The 24,215-nt window shown below is 40.9% G+C and overlaps 2 protein-coding genes across 2 annotated transcripts; both read left to right on the plus strand.

The window, feature by feature from the left end:
* Positions 1 to 662: 662 nt before the first annotated feature.
* ttc21b (tetratricopeptide repeat domain 21B) lies at positions 663 to 12,925 on the plus strand (the record flags this gene model as incomplete). The annotated part of the gene is made up of 29 exons (XM_083920986.1): positions 663 to 686; positions 1,039 to 1,168; positions 1,272 to 1,382; positions 1,504 to 1,670; positions 1,783 to 1,905; positions 2,208 to 2,365; positions 3,030 to 3,114; positions 3,248 to 3,346; positions 3,476 to 3,668; positions 3,770 to 3,867; positions 4,209 to 4,409; positions 4,630 to 4,759; positions 5,206 to 5,363; positions 5,886 to 6,110; positions 6,625 to 6,863; positions 7,295 to 7,367; positions 7,875 to 7,985; positions 8,346 to 8,484; positions 8,827 to 8,933; positions 9,618 to 9,806; positions 10,003 to 10,113; positions 10,215 to 10,296; positions 10,398 to 10,548; positions 10,639 to 10,800; positions 11,188 to 11,383; positions 11,706 to 11,930; positions 12,093 to 12,213; positions 12,312 to 12,379; positions 12,462 to 12,925. The coding sequence occupies 29 exons, from the start codon at positions 663 to 665 to the stop codon at positions 12,537 to 12,539; spliced, it is 3,954 nt and encodes a 1,317-aa protein (XP_083777112.1). The 3' UTR covers positions 12,540 to 12,925.
* Positions 12,926 to 13,799: 874 nt separating this feature from the next.
* On the plus strand, positions 13,800 to 23,805 carry galnt3 (UDP-N-acetyl-alpha-D-galactosamine:polypeptide N-acetylgalactosaminyltransferase 3 (GalNAc-T3)). The gene is made up of 12 exons (XM_083922242.1): positions 13,800 to 13,857; positions 14,012 to 14,300; positions 15,246 to 15,785; positions 16,558 to 16,730; positions 18,274 to 18,423; positions 18,640 to 18,874; positions 18,974 to 19,091; positions 19,242 to 19,442; positions 21,134 to 21,265; positions 21,500 to 21,601; positions 21,695 to 21,847; positions 21,952 to 23,805. The coding sequence occupies exons 3-12, from the start codon at positions 15,289 to 15,291 to the stop codon at positions 22,063 to 22,065; spliced, it is 1,875 nt and encodes a 624-aa protein (XP_083778368.1). The 5' UTR covers positions 13,800 to 13,857; positions 14,012 to 14,300; positions 15,246 to 15,288; the 3' UTR covers positions 22,066 to 23,805.
* The last annotated feature ends 410 nt before the right edge of the window (positions 23,806 to 24,215 follow it).

The following is a 24,215-nucleotide window of genomic DNA, read 5'->3' on the forward strand; positions in this document are numbered from 1 at the left end:
ATAGGCTACAGCCACTTCCCCTTCATCATAATTGCCTGTGATTACCATCTTATTATTATTATTATTGTTATTATTATTATTATTATTATTATTATTATTATTATTATTATTATTATTATTATTATTATTAGCACCAGCAGTAACAGCATACGTAATAATAACAGCAGCATTGGTAATGGTTATCACATTTTATAAAAGGATGAGTGCGCCACCTGGAGATACAGAGGCGAAACTGGCGCGACTCAAATATAAAGATGGCGTCATAAAGTGATTGTATTTTCCCTGAGCTTGGTCTTTCAGGCTTCATTCCAGTCTGTGAGGCCCGCACTGGTCAAATCATCGCCCGAAAAATCTTTAGCAAGTAAATCTTTAATAATGTAGAATCAGTATAAACTATGGTTGGAGTTCGGATATGCCAGTCAATCTTACCAAATGTGGCTAAATATTAAGCAGCCGGTGGACAAGTGATGCTTGAAAGACAAAGCACAGGGAATAAATGCCCCACTCTATCTAGCTGTTACTAAGTTACCGGATAACGCTAAAGGAGTTGATGCAAGATGGCGAAAACACAACGAAACCTACAATAATATTGTTCTTATACCGAAGCACACTTCAGACATGTTCAATTAGTTACTGTTTAAGCACAACGCATCTCAGTCAAGATGGAGGATGAAGAGACAACGTTGGTAGGTGAACACGTTTTAATGATACAGCAACCCAAGGCTCCACATATAACATGTTTACGCTAACGCCATTACGCCAGTTCGTGGCAAAATTATAGAGATGTGGCATAGTTAACTTTGCAATAAATGAGGGAGGACTTTTCAAAACGCTTAATAATAACTGTTAGTTGTGACGGTGGGGATGAGGACTGATATCGACTGTGTGTATGTCAACTTAGCTGACATAGCCTGCTGAAGCTAAACGCAGGGTTCCTCTTTTGACTTTGGTTCCCATGGTAACTTTGTTCTGTTATTAAAGAAAAAAGAACATTGGTTGCAGCAGTGATATGTGCCTTCTTTATGTGTTTTTCCACAGGCTTTGATCAGGTGCTATTGTTATGAAAAGTATTTCAATCACGCCGTAAACGCTGCAGCAGCTGCTCAGAGGAAATTCAGCAATGATCCGATCTACATTTTTTTCCACGCATATGGTGCCCTTATGCAAGGTAAACTTGAAATAATACAATAATAGCATGGTCCATTTGGGGTTAGACTAGTGTCCCTTTGCCACTTCCCAACGTGCATTTATGTCTTTTTTTTTTTTTACAGATCAACTTCAAGAAGCCTCAATAGAGTTGGACACAATAAAAGATAGTCGAGATGTGTCTCTCTGCACATTAATGGCCATTGTCTATGCTGAGAGAAAAAAGTCAAACCCGGGTAAGCCAGCATAGGCCTTTTTATTCATGTCATGTGGTTTATTATTATTATTATTATTATTATTGCCTAAAGGACACACTTGATGGTAATATTCTAATTGTGAGTGGCTTTGTATTCACAGACAGAGAAGTTATTCAAGAACTTGATGCTAAGGTCAAAGAAGATCGTAAAAGTGCATCTCCCAAGAGTCTGTACTATGCTGGGATGTTTCTCTGGCTGTTAGGGCGAAATGATAAGGCAAGGGAGTACACAGAGAGAATGATCAAACTCTCCAGTGGCTCGAGAGAGGTAAGATTTGCATTTTTGTGATTTGTTCAAGAACATGCGTCAGTATTAGCCTACTTAGAGAGGCATCATCTATTTTCACTGTTGTAAAATTGGACTGATATTTGTTGTTCAGGGGATAATCCTAAAAGCCTGGATAGATGTGACATCTGGTAAAGACGCCTACGCCAGAAAGGCTGGAAAGTACTTTGATGAGGGACTGAAGGAGAGAGCAGATGTTTTTGCCCTGATGGGAAAGGTGAGTCACAGCTGTATATGCTACGATGCTATCGTTTCTCATATTTCCCATCTTAAAGTTTTTATAATTTATTTGTGTTTTTATTTAATGTGTCTCTTGCAAACACTGTGATTGTTGCATTTTTACATTTTTTTTTCTGTTTAGTTCAGCCATTCCATTCATCATATGTAATATCTTTCAGTTCTTTTTGACAGTTTTCGATAGACACTTTGTTTTTGAAGACATTTTAAGACGTTCTGTTCATATTAAAAACTAAAGTAACTCATATGATACACCCTAAGTGATGTTCCATCTGTCTATAGGCACAATACTATGAATATCGTCAGAACTACTCGGGAGCATTGGAGATGGTTAACCAAGTCATTGTTAGTTTCCCTGGGTTCTTGCCTGCCCTCATCAAGAAGATGAAACTGTTGCTCAGCCTTCAAGACTGGGAGCAAACCCTAGATGCAGCACACAGGTAATTGATGGGTTGGTAGGAGGTTTCTCCGGAGTTACACACAGTTTACGTCTTTCTTAGTGTAAGCCCATCCGAGGTTATAATGTCTCTGGAGTAATCATAAAGCGCAAAATCATTCGCAATCATCACCAGGGATGTAAGAAAATACACCGTCTGCTTTTACAAATGGCTCAGCATTCAAGTGCAAATGGGACACTAGCATGATGCCTCAAACCAGTGTATACTGATTAAGCCATTGTTTGTGCTAGCCCCTCTGGAACTGCGGCAGTGTCAGACAGCATAAAAAGGCCTTTGAGCCAGAAGTGCAGCAGTCTTAGGGCGTACTCACACTGTCCTTCCGCACCGCACACAATTCCAATGATTCACTATTGCAGGTTTTCTGAACAAGAAGAAGAGTAATAACTCAAGTTGAACCAAGCATAGAGCCACATCCACTTTAGATGTTGTACAGTGGGAGGGGTGCAGGCAGCATGCGGTACACTTAACATCCTTTGGCAGCCTTCAAAAGTTTCTTTTAGTTTTAATGTTATTGGTCGTATTTGTCTGGAAGCTCAGCTCAGTTCTGTAGTAGTATCATATATCCTATTACTATTAATTTAAGAAATCCAAGCTTATCAAGTCGAGGTTATGGACTTCATTCATATCACCTTGTGTCACATTTCAGGCTTTTACAGAAGGATAAGAATAACCTGGAGGCACTACGGATGCTAGCTCTACATTCTTTATGTAGAGAAGGAGATATTACTGAGGTAAAGTTCACATTTGCTCATGTTCATATTGTGAACGGGTAGGGATGCAAATCAGCGCAAATTAAAATAACATTGTAAATACTGGTGTTCATGGATCAATTTACAGATGCTCTTTTTTTGTCCCTCTTGTCAGTCGGTAAAGCAGATTTCAAACCTCATCAGCAGCTTGGAGATTCTTGAACCACACAATCCAGAGCTTTTCTACAGGTTGTCTCTAGCCTTCACACGTGTTGTAAGACAATTTTCACTATTCTCTCTAAAAAAATTTTTTAAAAGGCTACAGTTTTGGTCCCCTTTATATCTGAGGAGTTGTATGACTTGTAAGGAATTACAGCATTTACAGTGTTTCTTGTTGTCATAGTGTGGACGAAATGAGAAAGTGATTGAGCAGACGTTTAAGATGGTGTCAAGAGCCTTCTCTATGGCATCAGGGGACTCCGATTTAGCCACAGAGCTGGGTTACCAGATGGTGCTTCAGGGCAGAATCAAGGAGGCTATGAAGTGGTACAAGACAGCCATGACTTTGGACGAGACAAGTGTTTCTGCTTTGACAGGTAATGTCTTGCAATAATGAATCTGCTTTCGACATGACACGTCCATATGTAGTTTTTTTTATTTCTTAAGGTATAATGTTTTTTTAATTTTTGCTATGCAGGAATAATTCATTGCCAGCTGATAGAGGGCCAACTTGAAGAAGCAGAACAACAGTTGGAATTTCTCAGAGAGATTCAACAATCTATTGGAAAATCAGGGGTAAACATCTTTTTATGTGATAACATCAAATGTGTTTCACACTAGTAAGAGTATCCTACAGGAAGAGGCTTATCATGGTTTAGAATAATTTATTATGTTTAATTTATATTGTTTGAAAAGCACTAAGCAAGAGCACCTGGCAAGGTAGGCAGCAGCTGCTCCTGTAGGCCTTTCAGTGTTTTCTCTTAAGTTATTCCTCCTGAGAGACTTGTTTATTTGATCCATCTCTTACAGAATTCTTTGTAAGGTTTTCCTCTCTGCTACTTCCCTCTTTTCTTGTATCAAATTATCTTTTGCATTTTCCCTTCTAATAAAGTCAATTTGTTTTCTGTCTCCCTCAGGAGCTTCTCTACCTTTGTGCCCTTCTGGCTGTGAAAAAGCACCGGCCCCAGGAAGAGGTGACCATTCTGTTGAATGATGCTGTGGACACACACTTTTCCACACTGCAGGGTCTGCCTTTAGGAGTGGAGTACTTTGAGAAGCTGAACCCTGACTTCCTGTTGGACATTGTCAAAGACTATCTAGCACTGTGTCCTGCTAAGGTAACTGGGAGACCCATCAATGACTCGGTGTCAGTGTTGTCCTTTAAATGTCTATATAAAGTGAAAGAGAGCCTCAGTCAGTTATGTATTTATTTTACCATTAATTATTGTGTGTATTGCACACATTTGATATGCATATGCATCCTGTTGAACTGAGACTCATCATAAAAACGTTTGAGAATCACTGCAGTAAATATAACAGTTACTGTTCATGTTTTAGCCTCCAGCCCAAGGCCAGCCTCCTGCTCCTCAGCTCCAGCACTGTGCCACATTGTTGGATACTGTGGTCAAGATTGTGCCAGGTATCCCCCAGGGGGTCTTCCTGCTAGCCAAAGTCAGATATCAGTCTGGTGAGTACCGCATTTAAAATATGTTTTGGTTTACTTTCTGAGCGAAGGAGAGTTTTACACGGGTCACGTTGCAAGGACATCAGAAAACCATGTTAGGAAAAGATAGATGCAAATCACAGTTAGGAAATATGAAAAAAAAACAAACACCAGTTATTTCCATAAGTATTTTCTTGTTTTTCAAAAATGTGTGTTTCAGGGTCTAGAAAAATACACATATACGATAGTACTTTCAAGATTCAAGAGTTTATTGTCATCACAGCCATATACACAGTACACAGGGCATTGAGCTAACGTTTCCCTAGAACCTCGGTGCTACTTAGAACACAACATACATATGTGTACTATATATATCTACACATATAGGGAGAGCCACCATAACACAACCAACATCTTGTATTATAGAGAAAAGGTTTTTATCTCATACTCTTGATTCTGTGTTCATCCAGGTGACATTGACGCTGCTCAGAGCAGTCTACAACATTGTCTGGACCAGTGTCCTTCTCTTGCAGATGCTCATCTGCTAATGGCCCAGATCCATCTGCTGCAGGGTAACTTCACACTATGTTCCCAGTCTCTTGAACTCTGCCTCAGCCATAACTTTGAGGTAAGATCACCATCAAAATGGACAGTATTATTGGCTTCTAAATGTTAAAAAAAAAAACAGTGTTCAGGCTCGTATTCGACCCATGGTAAATGTGCAAATACAATGCAGCTCTGCCACCAGCTGTAACATTAAGGAGCATGTCAGCTTGTCCACAGTTAAGCATACAGAAAAGGATATAGGTGACAGGATGAAGAATGTTGAGTCCAGTTAATACTTTGTCTCCACAGAGGGGAACATTGAAGATATTGTCAGCAGTGACAGGATATCAGTGTGTATTGTTAAATGCCGTCCCTTGCAAAATGTTTTGGTTATGTAGTCAGCTTTGGGCTCATTAAAAAGTGCAGTGGCTTGAGCATAAGTCAATAATATAGAATCAATTTCTGTCATCTATGACAGTTTAGCTGGGCTGTGATGATCAAAATGACTTCTGTGGTGACCGTTATTTCTTGCTACAATTAGGAACTAAGAGGTCACTGCAGGGATTACATGTCTGAATGGGTCATCATTTCTTGTCCATTACAGATTCGAGAACATCCATTGTACCACCTGATCAAGGCTCAGGCTAAGAAGAAAATGGGTGAGCTGACGGAGGCTATTCAGACACTACAGATGGCCATGAGTCTTCCAGGTGTCCGTAGAGCTGGATCATCGTCCAAGTCTAAGAACAAGAAGATTGAGTTGAGTCCTGCTGACTGTCTCTCTGTCTTCTTGGAGTTAGCTGAAGCCCTGTGGCTCAACGGAGAACAGGTACAAATTTTGACTTTTGATGTTAGAAAACTTGCACATGATACTATCCTGTTCAAAGCACTCTAGATTAGGGCTGGGGAATGATCACATTTTATTTTCAATTACAATTTTGGCTTCCAACTATCATAAAAACAAGACAATCAAGATAAAACGATTATTGTACCGCATTCCGCTTCACAATGATACACTTATGAGGCAAGAGGGTTCCTGGTTCGAATCCGGGGTGGGGCCCTTCTGTGTGGAGTTTGCATTTTCTCCCCTTGTCTGTGTGGGTTCTCTCGGGTTCTCAAGCTTCCTCCCACAGTCCAAAGACATGTTGTAAGGTTAATTTATGACTCTGAATTGCCCATAGGTATGAATGTGAGTGTGAATGGCTGTCTGTCTCTATGTGCCCTGGGATAGACTGGCGTCCTGTCCAATGTCAGCTGGCTCCAGCCCCCCACGACCCCGTCAGGGACAAGCGGTTGCAGATGTAGATGGATGGTTACACTTATGAATTAATTTTATATTTCAGCATGAAGCAGCAAAGGTGATGCAGGATGCCATCAATGAGTTCTCTGGAACCCCGGAGGAGCTACGTGTCACTATTGCCAATGCAGACCTGGCCCTGCTGCGTGGTGACACTGAGCTGGCACTGAGTATGCTCAGAAACATTACCCCTGAGCAGCCCTACTACATCCAAGCCAAGGAGAAAATGGCAGACATATATCTGAACCACAGAAAAGAGAAACGTCTGTATGCAAGCTGTTACAGGTGAGCAGTAAATTTGGATCCAAATGAACAAAAGCAAATAATCTTGATGTACGATGGTAGCCGTACCAACCAGGAAAGTCCATCTGAAACCTAATGCACTGTAAATATTATGTCTGGACAATAATGACTGAAACTTAATTAAATACATGACTCTAGGATATTTAGCCACAGTGCACCAATCTAATCCATCCAGCTGTGTCTTTAGTAGGATTTAGAAGACCACATGCATAAACTCAATTGAAAAAAATTAACCAAAGCCATTTATCCAGTAAAGATGAAATGTGCTCAGTTGCCTCAGGTCTTCTGCTGTTTTCTGATGCTACTTGCATGAGCAGCTGAGACAGAGTAAAGCATGACTGAACCTCAGACCGGCAGAGCAATACTGTACATCTGAACACCTGCATAATGTGATATATCATTCTTTTCTTCAGAGAAATGGTGGAGAAGCTGCCCAGCCCTCATACATTCCTCTTACTAGGTGATGCCTATATGAACATTCAAGATGTAAGTGCGACATGTGATTCACATTTGTCTTATGATGATATTTTTTTTATGATTTGTGTGGATATTGACTAACTTACAATGGCTTTATGAAAAGTGCTATATGCTTCAAATAAGCATATTTTTTATGATGTGTTGTCTAATCCCAGTTTTATTTTGGTCCAGTTTTTACACCTTTTCCAAAAAGTCAAAGGTGTAAAAACTATCCTTCATAAAGAGATTATAAATAGAGGTGTTGTAGGTGTTTAGCCTTCATGTAATGTAATCACTGTTTCGTTACACTCCTACATTCCTGTTCTCACTATTCAACACCGGATGTCCCTATTCCAATCCATGCCCTGTAGTTGAGAGCAGTCTGATGAAACAGAATGGTTTTGGGGGAACTTTTCTGTAGGTGTAGAATACTTACAAGAGCAGACTTATTTACAATTCCTGAATAATATTTACCAAAAACTTCAAACCCAACAACAAGTTGTGACATCGCTTACCATTTAATTTGTTTATCCTCAGCCTGAGAAAGCCATTGAGGTTTATGAAAATGCTTTGAAGAAAAACCCCAAAGATGGTGCTTTAGCCAGCAAGATTGGGAAAGCCCTGGTCAAGACTCATAACTACGTCAAGGTTTGTGTTATACACTCCTTTAAAGATAAACATGACTGTATAAGTGTTTGTGTAAGTGTGTATGTTAGCATGAGTTTGTGTATTGTTATGTATTGCATTGTTTGTGCGGATGTAGCGTGGGGATATATGAGGATGTGTGTAGAAAATATATATGTATATATGCTGTGGTGTTTGTTTTCGGGGAATTGGATCGAACAGAAGGAGCTTTGGACTTGCAACATGGTCCCCATTATCTATGAATCATATTTGTCATATGTTATATGTCGGATGTGTTACATGTTGTAAATGTTATTTGTCACAATAAAAAAGACAATGTAATCACAGAAAAAACAGTGTTGACACAAAGCTGCAATTCCACAGGCAATAAATTACTATGAAGCAGCCCTGAAGACGGAGCAGCAGAACTTCCTGCGCTACGACCTGGCTGAGCTGCTGTTGAAGATGAAGCAGTATCAGCACTGTGAGAGAGTCCTGCATGACGCTCTGCTCCATGAGCCAGGTACTGAAGAAGTCACAGTATTTTACACACACACTCACTCACTCACTCACTCACTCACTCACTCACTCACTCACTCACTCACTCACTCACTCACTCACTCAACTCCTGATGACAAAAACACCACAAGAGAATCAAGTCATGATGACAGTTTGTGACTCGCAAATAATGCCCAAGTATAAACAAGTTGATGCAAAGATAAAAACAAAATATTTGCAAATATTGTATATGGCTGTGCCAAATTGGTTTGTATTTGTAAAGAACATCCAAATATCCCTCTACTGTGTTGTACTGATTCATTTTAGTTGTTTAGAGTTTTTTAACTTATCTAATTTCTTATTCCAGTGAATGAACTGCTGGCACTCTCAGATGATTGCCGTTATCTGGTCCTCTTAGCCAAGGTCCAGAATAGGGTTGAGAAAAATGAGGAAGCTTTACTTTCCCTACAAAAAGTAAGTGGTTGCAGTTGTTTGGCCCTCTTAGACTTTGGCTACGTTCACACTGCAAGCCTTAGTGCTTCATTTCTATTTATTGCTCAGATCTGAATTTTTTTTGTTTGGCTTTTAACGTTATTTTTTTAATGTGACCCATGTCAGATTCCACTGTGAACTGGTCACAGTCCTGAACTGAACCGCTTGCGTGAAAAAGAACAATAACAACACACTGTCGTACAAAGTAAATATGAAGGCCACTGAAGTCTTTATGTTTTTATTTATAAGTTGATGAGCGGTCAGTGGAAGCCAGCGAATTCATGAGCAGAAGATAAATTCTTTCTGTGTGTGCGTGTGTGTGTGTGTGTGTGTGTGGGGGGGGGGGGTCATGACGTGGCTTCACTAAAACATATTTATTCCAGATTTCAGGATGTCAAGGGCTACTTATAACTACATGTTCCGGTATGAAAAAAAAAAACCCAGATCTGAGTCATATATGAGCAAAAAAATATAAATCACATCTGGGCCACTTTTGCTTGCAGTTTGAACATAGCTTTGGTCATCTTTTCACATTTTCCATCAAATATTTTTGCATGATTATTTCCAAGCAAAACTTATGGATCTGCCTAAAAAGACAGACAGTGAGTCACATAATAAGGATGATGTTTATTATTGTTTTCAAAATGCGGTTTTTGCTGTGTGTAGGCCCGGGATGTGCAGGCCAAGGTGCTGAAGCGGGTGCAGTTGGAGCAGCCTGACGCTGTTCCCGTGCAGAAGCAGCTTGCTGCCGAGATCTGCGCTGAGATCGCTAAACACTACACAAGTCAGAGGGGCTATGAGAGAGCAGTCAAATTCTACAAAGAAGCTCTTGTGTATTGTGAGACTGATCGCAAGGTCAGTGCAGCTGAATCAAAAACGTCCTGTGTACTCACTGCAGCTGTGCTTAACAAGCACTGGCATCTTTCAGAGTCTGGTGCTTGTGTTAGTGAAATTTTGTGATCTTAGTTGTGGAAAGATTTAATTTATATAGTCTGCATTATTCTACCAAAAATGTCACATGAATTCAAATGAATGCACTCGCTGTTTCTAGGTGATGCTGGAGTTGGCACAGTTGTACCTCACTCTAGCTGAGGTTGATGCGTGCCAGGAGCAATGCAGCATCATTTTGAAGAATGATCAGTTTAATGAAGATGCAACTCTGGTTTGTTCTGTTTGTCTGTCACATCAGTTTTGACCATAAATGTTTTGTTGTTTTTTTAAAGAAAGTCATACAAGTTATTTCTTACATATGTTTGTCCTTAGATGATGGCTGACATTATGTTTAGGAAGCAGGACTATGAACAGGCAGTTTTCCACTTTCAACAACTCCTGGAGCGCAAACCAGGTGCAATAGAGTCACCTTTCCAAAAAATTGCAGTAAATGTGAATTGATGATTTGACCATTCCTAAATGGAAAGCATAATGACTTACACCTGTTGCTTTCAGACAACTACCAAACACTGTCACGTCTCATTGACTTGTTGAGGAGGGCTGGGAAGTTGGAAGAAATTCCCAGATTTCTTGATATGGCAGAAAAACATTCTTCCAGGACCAGGTTTGACCCTGGGTTCAACTACTGCAAAGGACTTTATCTCTGGTAAGTCTGGAGGAGCCTTTCCTCAGAATATGATATAAAATGATGATCTAATAATATTAAGATTAAGATAAACTTGTTCTTGCTGCTCAGGTTCACAGGAGAACCTAATGATGCTCTGCAACACTTTAACAAAGCACGGAAAGACAACGATTGGGGTCAAAATGCTGTGTACAGCATGATCGAAATCTACCTAAACCCTGACAACGCCACCATAGGAGGAGAAGTATTTGAGAATTTAGATGGTGAAATTGGGTGAGTGGCAGTAGGCGCATAGTAAGGGCACACTCACACTTGGCATTCGTACCGTGCCCTAGCATGATTCAGGGCTAAAGTATAGTTTGTTTGACCAGTGTGAGTGCAACCATACCCTGCCTAAGTACAGCATGCATCCTGGTCCGGTTGAAAGAGGTGGGCTTCGGCACGGCATGATTGCACATGATCTTTTGAAGCAGTGTGAGTGCAGGCTGGGCCTGGCCAGCAGGGGAGGAGGAGGGAGGGGGGATAATCGCGCTTAAGCAAGGCACAGATCGACCAGGCCAAGTGTGAGTGCCCCCTTGGACTCTAGACTTAATGCAGTATATATTCTTTTGTTTGAAACCCACAGACTTACTTCTAATGCTCACCTGCGTCTCTCACCAGGAACTCCACAGAGAAGCAGGCGTCAGAGCAGATTATTTTGAGAACAGCCGAGAAGCTGCTGAAGGAGTTAAAGCCTCAGACACCAGGAGGACAAGTACAGATCCGCATCCTGGAGCACTACTGCTTCCTGGCCACTAAACAGAAGGCCAATGTAGAGAAAGCCCTCAGTGTTTTCACAGAGATTGCAAACAATGAGGTAAGTAAACCCCAGCTGGTGTGCACTCTCTCTTGTGTAAATATATCCACGGCAGGAGCTGGGCATTAAGTCAGGCTCCCTCTTAATGTCACTCATTCCATTTGGTTGTGAACTACGCATTACACTGTGTCAGGCTGAATTTTAATACAGTTTGTAATTGGTAGTATGGGTGTAGTTCAGTTTTGTGAATTGTATTTGTTAAATAGACATTAGCTGTGTACTGATGTGAAGTCAGTATGGTTTCAGTGTAAACAAATAGAAATGGGATGGGGGGTGTTGTCAGATTGATCCTGTCTCACCAGGATTTTCTGGTTGAATTCAGAAAGACCACGTGCCAGCGCTATTGGCCATGGCGACAGCTTATATGATGCTGAAACAGACTCCAAGAGCCAGGAACCAGCTCAAACGCATAGCTAAGATGAACTGGAGCATTGTTGACGCCGATGAGTTTGAGAAGAGCTGGCTGCTCTTAGCAGACATCTACATCCATTCGGGAAAGTATGACATGGCCGGGGACCTCTTGAAGAGATGCCTCAATCATAACAAGGTCAGGCTGAAAAATAGTGTTACAGTTTGAATATTATGTCGTTTACAAAACAGTCCAATTCACATAAAAACCTTTCCCCATTTGGAGATTTGTTTTACTTTGTAAGGCTGTCTTTTATGTCAATTTCTTTGTGATAATAATTGCACTTTTTTTTACCCACAGTCATGCTGTAAAGCTTATGAATATCTGGGCTACATAATGGAAAAGGAGCAGGCATTCCGTGATGCAGCACTCAATTATGAACTGGCTTGGAAATATGGAAATCAGACTAACCCAACTATTGGTATTTCAATTAAAATCACATGTCCTGTTCTATTTATAAGGGAAGAAATGGATTAAAATAAATAAATTTCTAACATGCACCACCGGTTTTTACTTCAGGATACAAACTTGCTTTCAACTACTTAAAGGCGAAGAGGCATGTTGATGCCATAGATGTGTGTCATAAGGTGAGACACCTGCGGATGTTTAACATTCAACAGAGATTAGATCTGAATTTATCCCGCGAATAATCTTTGCTTCCGTCCACAGGTTCTGTCTGCTCATCCAAATTATCCGAAAATGAGAAAGGACATCCTGGACAAAGCTCGTGCTGCCCTGAGATCTTAGTGTTAAAAGTGTGTGTGCGTGTGCGTGTGCGTGTGCGTGCGCGTGTGCGTGAAGCTGATGTTTCTGTGATAAAATGAATTATGTTGATTGAATCCACTTGTATTGTTTGGCATTTGCTGTCAAGTTAAAAGCATGTGCGGCTATTTGTCTTATTTCTTTGGGGGAAAGCCCTTAAACACATGGTTATGTAAATTTGAGTGTATGCATAGTTGGGTGCTGGCAATCCTGAGAGAAAACACAGAGCAGAGGGGTTCAGGCACATACAGCTGAAAGCATTTTTCTTTCATTCCTCACAAAGCCAAACTCCAAACATTTCAACTGATTTTGGAGCATAAAACAAGGGATTTAGTGTGCTGCCCCTGTCTGACAACCTTTTCATTTTGAAACATGACAAATTCTTATTGTCCTTCTAATGATTTTCTACAATTAATTCACATGAAAATCAATTTTATATTGTTTTATCTTGTATTTGAGTAATGGGATGCACATGTCTGTTATTTATAAGCTTATATTTAAATAAACGTATTTAGATATATGCTCTTGTCTCTTTGGCCTGCTTTTTTGTTTCTAACTAAAGCTCGAACTGATGCGTTAATAAGCACATGTACACCCTCCTGATTAGGACATATTCTGAATAGACAATTTACATCATCAAACAATTTGCCACATAGACAAACGTTTCCAACCGTGACTCGGGGGGAGTAGGACACACGGTGAACGTTTTAATGGACATAATAAACTGGATTCCTGCCGTGAATAGGAAGTGCTGGGGAACACAGTCACTACAGATGGAGTCACTGTGCAAGTCAAAGGCAGAAAGTCAAACAGGGCACAAGAGCGGGCTCCCTGCGGCTGGAATCCGCGTCTTTAGACCGTCCGCTGTGGGGAACCTGGGGAATTAAAGGATTAGACAAACTACAGAGTCTGTTGGTGAGTTAACAACTTTTATCTTAAGCAACGATAGCTCAGATGTTATTAATGATCCACGCGGATCCGTGCGAAAAAAGCGAAACGTTCCAGAATTCGCGCTGGTACATGTGCGTTTTTTTATTTATTCAGTTCGTGCATAAATTGAAGCTCGGTGTGCGAGATGTGGTGTTTTTTTCTCAGAGAAGCTGATTGGATGCGGTGGGATGTGAGAGTTGCATAGCGCGTTCCTCCATTATTTGTAACCCAGCAACTGTCCCAGTGAATGACCAGTTGAACAAATCCCATTAATGGCACCATCATTGAATCTGAGGAGCTCAGTGGAGAACACCGCCTGTACTATTGCTGAAGTCAAAGTGACTGCAGAGCACTCTAGCGTATCTATCAAGAGGTATGTCACGAATATCCTGCATGTTTGGTTCAACATTGATCTATTTTATATATATATATATTTGTAAAATGTTCTCACAGGACAACCCAAGTCGAAGTGCCATCGCTAAACTTGATTAACTTGTCCAGATTTCTCACATGTTGGGTTATTTCAGGTGCGCCTGTATGGACTGTGACCATTGTGACACGCAGAAGTTCTCTCTGCGCAGGCGCGCCGGCACGTCTCCTCCCTCTACCTGAGCGCACCTGGATCCAAGTAGACGGAAGTTTTGTGGAGTCAGAAGAGCACAGAGCGAATCTGTCTTTCGTCTCCGCGAAAAAGTTTCTTTGGAATTCCAGCAGCAAATGAAGGATCGCTAGGCGAAGCAGGATGTCATTCGTTGACATCTTTAGAACAATTTAAAGGACTTTTCTAACCGAAGGCTGTAGTTCAAGCGACTCATGGTGAGTAGTCTTTTTTTTTTTTTTTTTCTCCGAAGGAATCCAGAGCAGTGTGCTGATTTCACAATCCGATTTTAATGTGATTTGGAGATGACAGCAGGCTACTTTTATCGTCACCATGATCTGCTACATAGTTGATTTGTTTTATTTTTAAGACAAAAAGGGCTCTTAGGAGCTACTGACAGTATATCTGTCTAACTAGCCTCTCTTGTATCCTATATGTAAACCCCAATGTCTTAAGTTTGACAGCTAGCCCACATGGATGCTAGTTAATCATCATCATTTTCTCACAGATGCCTTTTTCCTATCATTCCAATTTTTCATGACTTTGTACATCAGTTTGTACCCAATGACTAAATCAAATGTTTATTCTGTAATTTTATTTCTGTTCTAATTAGTGTTACACAGTGTATAATGTGTAAAAATTACTCAATTGCATTTTATACAGTTTAATAGATAAAACAGGTGGATAAACTGTTTGCCATAGGTACTAATTCAAAATAACACACTATTAGGGGGGTAGAGGCAGTCTGTCAGTCATTTTGAGACAGATGCATCACTCATATTTCCTCCTAAGCTCTCTCTATATTAATTTACACAATATGCAGATAAACTGTAACTTCCGTAAAATAATAATCTGTATTATTTTTCTTCAGGTTGCATTAATTAAATAATGTTTTGAGAAGAAATAAGTTAACATTTTTTGCTGTGATTGTTGTTTCCTGTAGTGTACTCTTGGTCAGTAGTCCTTGTATGTTAAATATGTTGGTAGAATGAGGATTAAACATCCGAATGTTGTATGTTAAATATGTTGGTAGAATGAGGATTAAACATCTGAATGTTGTATGTTAAATATGTTGGTAGAATGAGGATTAAACATCTGAATGTCGTATGTTAAATATATTGGTAGCAAGAGGGTTAAACATCTGACTATATTTTTGGTTACAGCTTAATGTCAGTTCAAAGCTGGTCTGCTCTCCATTGAAGAAAAATGATAGCTCTCCGCAGAGTTCTTCGAAGGCGATTGCACCCAGTGAAACTGGTGATAGTCGCCCTTGTCTTTGTCACATTTGTATTCCTCATACAATGGGAAGTTGGGAGCCAAAGCCAACAGGAGGACCCATGGCTGAAGGAGATGGCAGTGAAGCGTGACGCCATGCTGGGCATGGTGATAGGAGCAGTCAATAACTTCCGGGACGTGATCCCAAAGATGCAGATCAGAGCCCCTGTGCGACAGCCGGACAACGCAGACAGCGTGTCCTGTCTGCCGGGTCACTACACCGCCGCTGAGCTCAGACCAGCTCTGGAGCGGCCACCTCAGAACCCTGTAGCTCCTGGAGCAGCCGGCAAAGCTTTCCACACAGACTCACTGAGCCCCGAGGAGCAGAAGGAGAAGGAGAGGGGTGAAGAGAAACACTGCTTTAACCTGTATGCCAGTGACCGCATCTCCTTGAGCAGAGACCTGGGCGCAGACACGAGACCACCAGAGTATGTCCAGTTGTACAATCTTTACCCTTTATATAAAGCTTTGCACCTAATGTTTTATTCCAAATGTGCGAGAGAGCTCAAGAAGTGATGTTGTTGTGTTAGCGAACACAGTAAACCAAATAATGTTTAAGTCATTGACTAAGGATTTAGGTTTATAAACAACATGTAATTGCACCACCTAGTGGGTGTAAGTAAAGCTTTGGGGCTTTTCAAGAAGTACAATTCTTTCCCTGTTACTACTCCCATGGATTGATGTGCTGGCCCAGAACATAACTTAAAATCACACATTGAAAAACACCCAAACAGATCAGTGTAATACAGATGGGGTGTAATCTAAATACATTAATAATATTTGCTTTATGCAACTGGGGAAAATCTCAGGCAGAAACCACAGAGATGATTGTTCCGAGCGGGACTTTGTTTCAGCATGCCTGCCCAGTTACTTTGGCCAGTTCAGAAAGAAGCACAGTTATGTTTGGCAAATTACAGTGCATGCAAGTGCATGTAAGTCCAAGAACGTGTCAGTAGATAGTCCCCACATGACACAGACATAAAAGCCTGTCCATGTATTGGCTATCTTATTAAGACCAATTACAAAGCCTCTCCCGCTCTGATATGGCAGGTATTTCAAAGGCTGTTAAACATGTGGTGTCGTGGCTGAAATGGACACCCCACAGGGGAACGTCTGCAGATGTAATAACTAGACCATTGTGCCACTCAGGAACTTTACAGGACAGTCAGATCTTTGTGCTCTTTCTCCTTCTTTCTGCAGATGTATTGAGCAAACCTTCAAGCGATGCCCCGCCTTACCGACCACCAGTGTGATAATTGTATTTCACAATGAGGCTTGGAGCACCTTGCTAAGGACAGTATACAGTGTCCTCCACAGCTCCCCTGCTATTCTCCTCAAGGAGATCATCCTAGTGGACGACGCCAGCGTGGATGGTAAAATTCAATGGAGACACTCAAGAACGCCCTGCTCTCTTTTTTTTGGGGGGGGGGGGGGGTGATTTCATGCAGCATGTTGGGTGGGCAGCTCTTTGGTGTGCCATGAAACGTGCAGAGGGGAGCTCCCTTCTTTTCTGTGGCCCATGAACTGGGTTACAACAGGAAGTGAGGGGCTGCTTGTGAATACTTTCCTAAGAGGAATTAATAATGGTTGTGCTTAGAAATGAGTCATCGAGTTAACTCTTGTAAACAGGTTTGATGTAGGAAGCAAACAGAATGCTGGAGAGGAGAGAAGGTAATACAGTCTATGTGACTCTCTTTAGCGAAGTTATTTGTAGCGAGCAGGCCACAGCTGGAAGCAGCTCTCCTGACAGCCAGTCATGTTGAAGATGAAAGGAAGACAGCATTGTCCTTTTTCATCTGTTTTGAGTCTCACCTTCCAGGCTGAGGACTGTGAATAGTAACTAGTATTAACTTAAGCAATACTGAAGACTTGCCGAGACTGTGTACAGGTTCAGTCGTGTATTATTTCATCAAATTTTCTTAAAGTTCCCGTATTGTAAAAAAGTGAAAAGTTTCCATGTCCTTTTTTTGATTATAAAGGAGGTGTAGGTGCTATATAGTCTTTCTTTGCCAGACTCCTCCAGCGGGGGAGGAGGGGAGGGAATCTGACTTGTTTGAATTTCTTTAAACCAATCACAGTCATCTTGGGTGGCACTAAGCTCCGGATGCAGCGACAGCACCTCTACCAAATAGTCTCAGGGGGGAAACCTGTTTTGGTGGAACAGTTGCACGTAGGGAGTCGAGCCCTGACATTAAAATTACTTGTTAAAACCGTAGATGATTTCCTATCTATATGTCACTCTTGCAGAAACTTGTTAAATTGTTATCACAGAGGTACATTGGTCAAGTCAATGTTGGAAGCTGAAGAGTTAAAATATGTGGGAAAGCAACTCTGATGGTCATGTCATAGAATCCTGTGAAGTTGTTTGGGCCTGCAACTTCAAACTCTGTGATACGTAGATTCGCTAAATGTAGGTTTGCTAGCTTGGTGGTTGTCACTGTTGTTTCTCGTAGTGATTTTGAGTACGGTAACGTGCAGATAGTGGAAGGGGAGCAAGGGGAGTGTGGCATTTGGCCAAATGTCAGGCTTTATCCCAGCCATGTACATCCACTGAGTGAGACTAGGTTGTATAGAAATACTACGAAAATATAAAAAAATCACACCTATACTAAATATAGGTAGAAGGGGCCATGCAATGGGGGTGAAGAGAAGTCAAGAGCACACATGCGGGAAATCCAGAAACTATGACCAATCTGAACAGACTGGGCTTTTTCAATGTTTTTTTAAGAGACAGGCACTAAAACAGATCATTTGTAGACAGAGGGTGAATACAGGTTTATTCAGACGGACAGAATGAGAAAAATAACTGTTATTGTACTGAAAAAATGTCATTGTAGAAACCCAAACTACAAGTATGAACCTGAGAAAGGCCATGGTACGGGACCTTTAATGTAGTCTAATATCCTGTTCTTTCAGATGTGTTAAAGGACAAGCTGGATGAGTATTTGAAGCAACTGAACATTGTTCGAGTCGTCCGCCAGCGAGAAAGGAAAGGACTCATCACCGCTCGGTTACTGGGGGCCTCTGTGGCCACGGGTGATACTCTCACCTTTCTGGACGCCCACTGTAAGTCAACACTACTGACATTTCTCACACTAAAACCAGTTGCATGTCAGACACACCCTTACTTACACCCACATAGCTCAACAACCTTATGTTTGCTCTTCTTAAAATCCTTGCCATGGTCTACATGGCTTTTTGCGTTCCAAAACTAGCCCTTTAGTGGTTATTCTGAAAGAAAGAAAGAAAGAAATGTAACGACTGGTTTGCATGTGTTGACAGGTGAGTGCTTTAATGGTTGGCTGGAGCCCCTACTGGCTAGAATAGCAGAGAACCACACTGCAGTAGTGAGTCCTGATATAACCACTATTGATCTCAATACTTTTGAGTTTGTGAAACCGTCCCCATATGGCCAGAACCACAACCGGGGCAACTTTGACTGGAGCCTTTCCTTTGGCTGGGAGAGTCTACCAGATCATGAGAAACAAAGGAGGAAGGATGAAACGTACCCTATCAAGTAAGCAAAAAAAAACAAAAAAACATGCATGAATACATAACGTTGTATAAACTCTTGTATGAAATCATTAAAAAACCTTTTCACAAAATGTCTCTATAGGACACCCACATTTGCTGGTGGACTCTTCTCCATATCAAAAGAATATTTCTACCGTATTGGAAGCTACGATGAAAAAATGGAAATCTGGGGCGGTGAGAATATTGAAATGTCATTTAGGGTAAGGCATCACTAAGCTCGTTTGTCTGGTTGTGTACCAGTTTTGTTATTTTTACCTGTTCAGTCATTCCAGTATCCAAACAGGCTGTATGGGTGTGTCTAAGTGCATGTCATCATACATCTGTTTGCGCTGTCTCCCATTAAACCACAGGTGTGGCAGTGTGGCGGACAGCTGGAGATCCTCCCTTGCTCCATTGTGGGTCATGTTTTCCGCACTAAGAGCCCCCACACCTTTCCCAAGGGCACACAAGTGATTGCTCGTAACCAGGTTCGACTGGCGGAGGTCTGGATGGACGACTACAAGGAGATCTTTTACCGCCGTAATCAGCAAGCCGCGCAGATGGCAAAAGATGTACGTAGTTCTTTTGACACTAATGCACTTATCTAGCCTCTCAAATGCAGCAAATTGTTCTGCAGCATTATCTTTCACTAGTACTTCCCATGGTCATATGTAAGTGGCTTTAAAGACCACTCATCATTACTCACCTCCCCCACCCACCCTTAAGACATGTTTGAACAAATCCAACTCCTGTCTGTGAGTTACCAGCATTATGCCTGATCATGACTTACTTGATAAGCATATAATTACACACCGTAGCATTTCTCTGTTGTACTTCTCCTTGCATGAAGTCTGAAGAAATTAAACACATTCTCTGTAATGGAGGGAAATGTATTAGCTATTAGGGGCAGAGAAACAGGGGCCTGAAGGAAGTCAGCTCTATTAAATGACACAGGCTCGCAGCGTTTCCCAACATGTGGTCCCAGAGGTGCCATAAACGGTTCCCTCAGGGCTGTACCTCACAGATCCCTCTCTCACTGGCTTCAAAAAGAAGCCGACATCAACCGCTTCAAGGAATCCACTGCAGTAGCTATCAGTGTGCACTAGTATGAGTAACATCCTTCGTCATTATAGTAAGTACTCCCATTATTCAAGAGCATGAGGTGCCTGCAGAGCCCTTTTAAGTGTGTTGCTATGCATCCATTTGAAAGGAACAGTGATCGAATGTTTGTCTGTAGTTAGTTTGTTCAACAAAGGAGTGATAAGAGCACTGGCACACAGTTATTGATTTTTTAGAAAATAAAGTGATGATGATATTCAGAGATTGTGAGTTTTAAAAAAAATCAAAGTGGGAATATTCTCATTTTCTTTTAAAGGTTGCACATTTTATTTCTGTAATTGGATGTCAGCTCAGAACGGGGCTGTCAATCGATGCACCGCAGACTAAAATATCTCAACAAGATAACAGTCCATGAGCCCGAAGAATGAGACCTAATGACTTTGGTGATCCCCTGACTTTTTTCTGCTAGTGCCACTATGAGGTTGATAGTTTAGTTTTTTAGTGAAATATATCAATGCTTGACGAATGGATTGCAATTAAGTAAATCCTTCCACATCACCCTCAGGATGAACTGTAATAACTTTGATGATTCCTCAACTTTTTATTTAACCCTTCCCTCAGTTTAAATATTCTTACTACTATGTAGTTTGGTTTATGATTGAATACCTGCAAAACTAATGAAATTCCAGAGGATTTTTATTTTCCTAGTATTGCGAGGATATGATCCGCCCATACCTGGCCTCTTTTTGGCAACTCGTTGCCTTTGTTGGTGGGGTTAGTTAGGCCTGGGCATGAGGATTGAGACTGGTTAGGGGTAAGAAGGATAAGCCAATCAGAAGCAGAGATGGGCAGGTGATTCCTTTACCAACCAAGGAGATTGTTTCTAGATGGCAACCCAAGATCCGAGAATGTCTCACGAGATTATTAAGGTTAGGAGTTGACCTTGAGTTTAGTAGGTAATAGGTAGTCGGGGAGCGTGTCTCACAAGAGTTTTTCGCAAATCTAGGGTTACCAACCAACCCTAGGACAAAAATCCATATTAGCCTCATCCGAACAGTACTGAGTTCAGTGCTAAATAGCAAATGTTAGCATGGTAACATGCTAAACTAACATGTTAGTATCCAGCATGCCTCCACTGTGTTGTTGTGTTGATGATCAATGTAAAGGAACTGCTTTGCTCTCCTGCCTGCCGTTGTTTTAACAGAGGGACTTTGGAGACATTTCCAAACGCGTGGACCTCCGTGTTCGACTGCAGTGCAAGAGCTTCTCGTGGTATTTGCAGAACGTTTATCCAGAAGCCTTCATGCCTGATCTCAACCCACTCCACTTTGGCTCAGTAAGATCACACAGCCCACCACCGGCTCTCCTTTTTCCAAACCTCAGAGCTCTGTCTAGCCACTGTGGGTTTCCACTTGGGATCTCCAGAGGGTACTGAGCAATTCCAATTTGACACCACTGAAAAGCACTCCAGAGACTAAAGTTGTTTGAACAGCTTGCACTGGATGTTAGTTTTTCATTTTGTTTCCTCTCACAGCTCTACCCTTCTCTTCCCTCCTCTCTCTCTCTGTAGGTGAAAAATGTCGGCAAAGACTCATGTCTGGATGTCGGCGAGAACAATGTGGGCGGGAAACAGCTGATCATGTACCCGTGTCACGGACTAGGAGGGAATCAGGTCAGTCAGAAAATGTACCTTCTATCTCTGACAGAAATCACGTAAATCAAAGAGGGTGATGGCATTTTTTCCCCCTGTTTTCCTGTGCTGTAGTATTTTGAGTTCTCCACACATCGTGAGATTAGACACAACATTCAGAAGGAGCTGTGTTTGCACGGGGCAGAGGGGACTGTGAGGCTGGAGGACTGCCAGTATAAAGGCAGGAGCACATTTGTTGGACCAGAGCAAAAATGGGAACTGAAGGATGTGAGTTTGGTCTTTTTTTTTCGTTTTCTGTGTAGTGATTTGTGATTTCAGACACTTGGGTTGTCTTTTTAGGAAAGTAATAGTAATGTCTTCTCTTCATATAGAACCAGTTATTCTACAACCCCGGATGGAACATGTGTCTTAGTGCCCGTCACGAGCATCCCTCTCTGGCCCTCTGCAACCCCTCAGACAGATACCAGTTCTGGTCCTTCATCTGAGTGTGCAAACTACCGTTTTGCAAAATAGCCACTCTTGATGCATAGGCATACTAGGACATGAGTATACTATACTGTATGCAGTTAACGTGCAGTGTTTTTTGTTTTTTTAGATTGACATTGAGTTTTAATTTATTTTTATACATAGAAGAACTAAACTGCTGCTGAAGTCTAGACTGTAGAGAGAAACCACATTGTGCCACTGCTGGAAGGAAGCATTGACACAATGCTCCCAATCAGACTGTGAACTGAGATGCTTGGAACAATGAAGATGCACTGTGCTGAAAAGTGCCTTTTTTGCGTTTAAAATGTATTCACTACTCCAAGTCTTGGCAACCGACACATGCAGTATTAGGTTTATAAAGACTGTACATTTTCCAGTGAAATCAAACAAAATCATACAAAAAAATACAGTAGATGATGTATATTGTAAACAACTTGGACACACAAAAATTCCAAATGTTATGCACCAAAGAGACTAGAAGTGAAACCCTGAAACCTGAGTATGATGTGCATTGTCCCCACTTTTAAAAATTACTTTTTAACAATGCAAAACCTCTTATTTGCTACCGTCCAGTGCCTTAGATGTGATTTTATGCTGATGGGTGGAGTGGTGGAGGGATGGGTGGTGGTGTAGTGGGGTTGATGGAGAAAAATGGCTTCTATAGTGTTGTGATCAAAAAAGGGTATTCAGAACAGGATTGGAGTCAATACACTTAAATTCAGTTATTTACAGAGTTTATTTTTATTTATTTATTTGTTTTTTCAAACACTGACCAGAAAAATCTTGCAAGACAAATATCTTGTGATTTCTTTACATTAAGTTGCCGGTTTTAAGGTACAGTACACGTGGCGAATGCAGTCTAATACAACAACCCTGTGATGAATCATCCCTTCACTAAGGTTATAATGTGGTTGTGTTGCATCCTACTGGGGCAATTTTTTAGTAGAGTAAATTTTGGAAACACTTCTCTGTACAACTTAACTACAACGGCATCAAAATGATCGTAAAGTTGAATCACCTCTCTGTCAACCAAAAAACTGAACATATTACAACCTTCATAAAGGTAGGATCTGCTGCAGGGCTGTTGTTAGACTGCATTAGTTTTATCTAGGTGTACCTAATAAACTGGCATCTGAGTGTAGAGACCTCAAGAATAAAGAATTATTATGTGAATATCAGTTTGGACCTGCATTTTGAATTAGAAAATTTTAAATAATTCCACTTAAATTATGTATTTAAAATGGGGGAACAGGCCAATCTTGCTTTCAATTACGATAATTGAAACTGCTCATTCAGATTGAGCTTCGATTTAGAAGTGAAATTTCTCAATAACAAAGAGAAATTTACTTTGTTATTGAAGATTGAAATTGTAACTACAGTCAACGCTTTAGTAAACACCATAACAGATTTTTAAGATGCACCATTCTCTTTTTAATTTCAGCAATCTTTACCTGTATTATTCCAAATGTTATGCTTTGGTGTGAATCAAAAGGTAAATTTCAGTGTGAAATGAATGCACCGAAGGATCTATATTTGTTGATCAAATGTCTGAAACTTTCCCTCTACATCTGAACTGGAGTCCACTAATGAATTCCTGGTGCAGGCACTAGTGTTAAGACGGCTATTGTAAATAACTTTTAAGTTTGAGACTGGGTGAGGATTGAATGTGTGTGTTGTCTATGTTTGTCTCTGTATTAAGAGGTCTTATTTTTTAGGTCAATAAAGTCAGCGGGATAGTACTGAGAGCCACTCTGTCTCATTTCTCCCTGTGACCTGCAGAGGGCGCTTTGCACTCAAAAAATCACTGAACTGTAAATGTTGGCTAGCAATTTTAATTCAATTTATTTCAAAACCATGGTAAAAATGAAACAACTGAAGTGAATGAAGTTGGCTCTATCTACAGTTGGAAAACCAAAGACATTGAAAACATTTGTACCATTTTGTGCAAAACATTTGCATTTCACAGAATAAGAAATAGAATGAAATACTGTAAATCAGGCACATGAAGCTTTACAACTCACAACCAGCATGGAACAAAAGACAATTTTAAGATCGTGAAGCAATTTACTCAATACAGACTTTTTAGTAAACCACAATAAATACACATTTCAATATATCGTTCATAATAAATACTGGGGGGGAAAAACCC

Source organism: Echiichthys vipera, assembly GCF_963691815.1.
Source record: "Echiichthys vipera genome assembly, chromosome: 10".
NCBI classification, from domain to species: Eukaryota; Metazoa; Chordata; class Actinopteri; order Perciformes; family Trachinidae; genus Echiichthys; species Echiichthys vipera.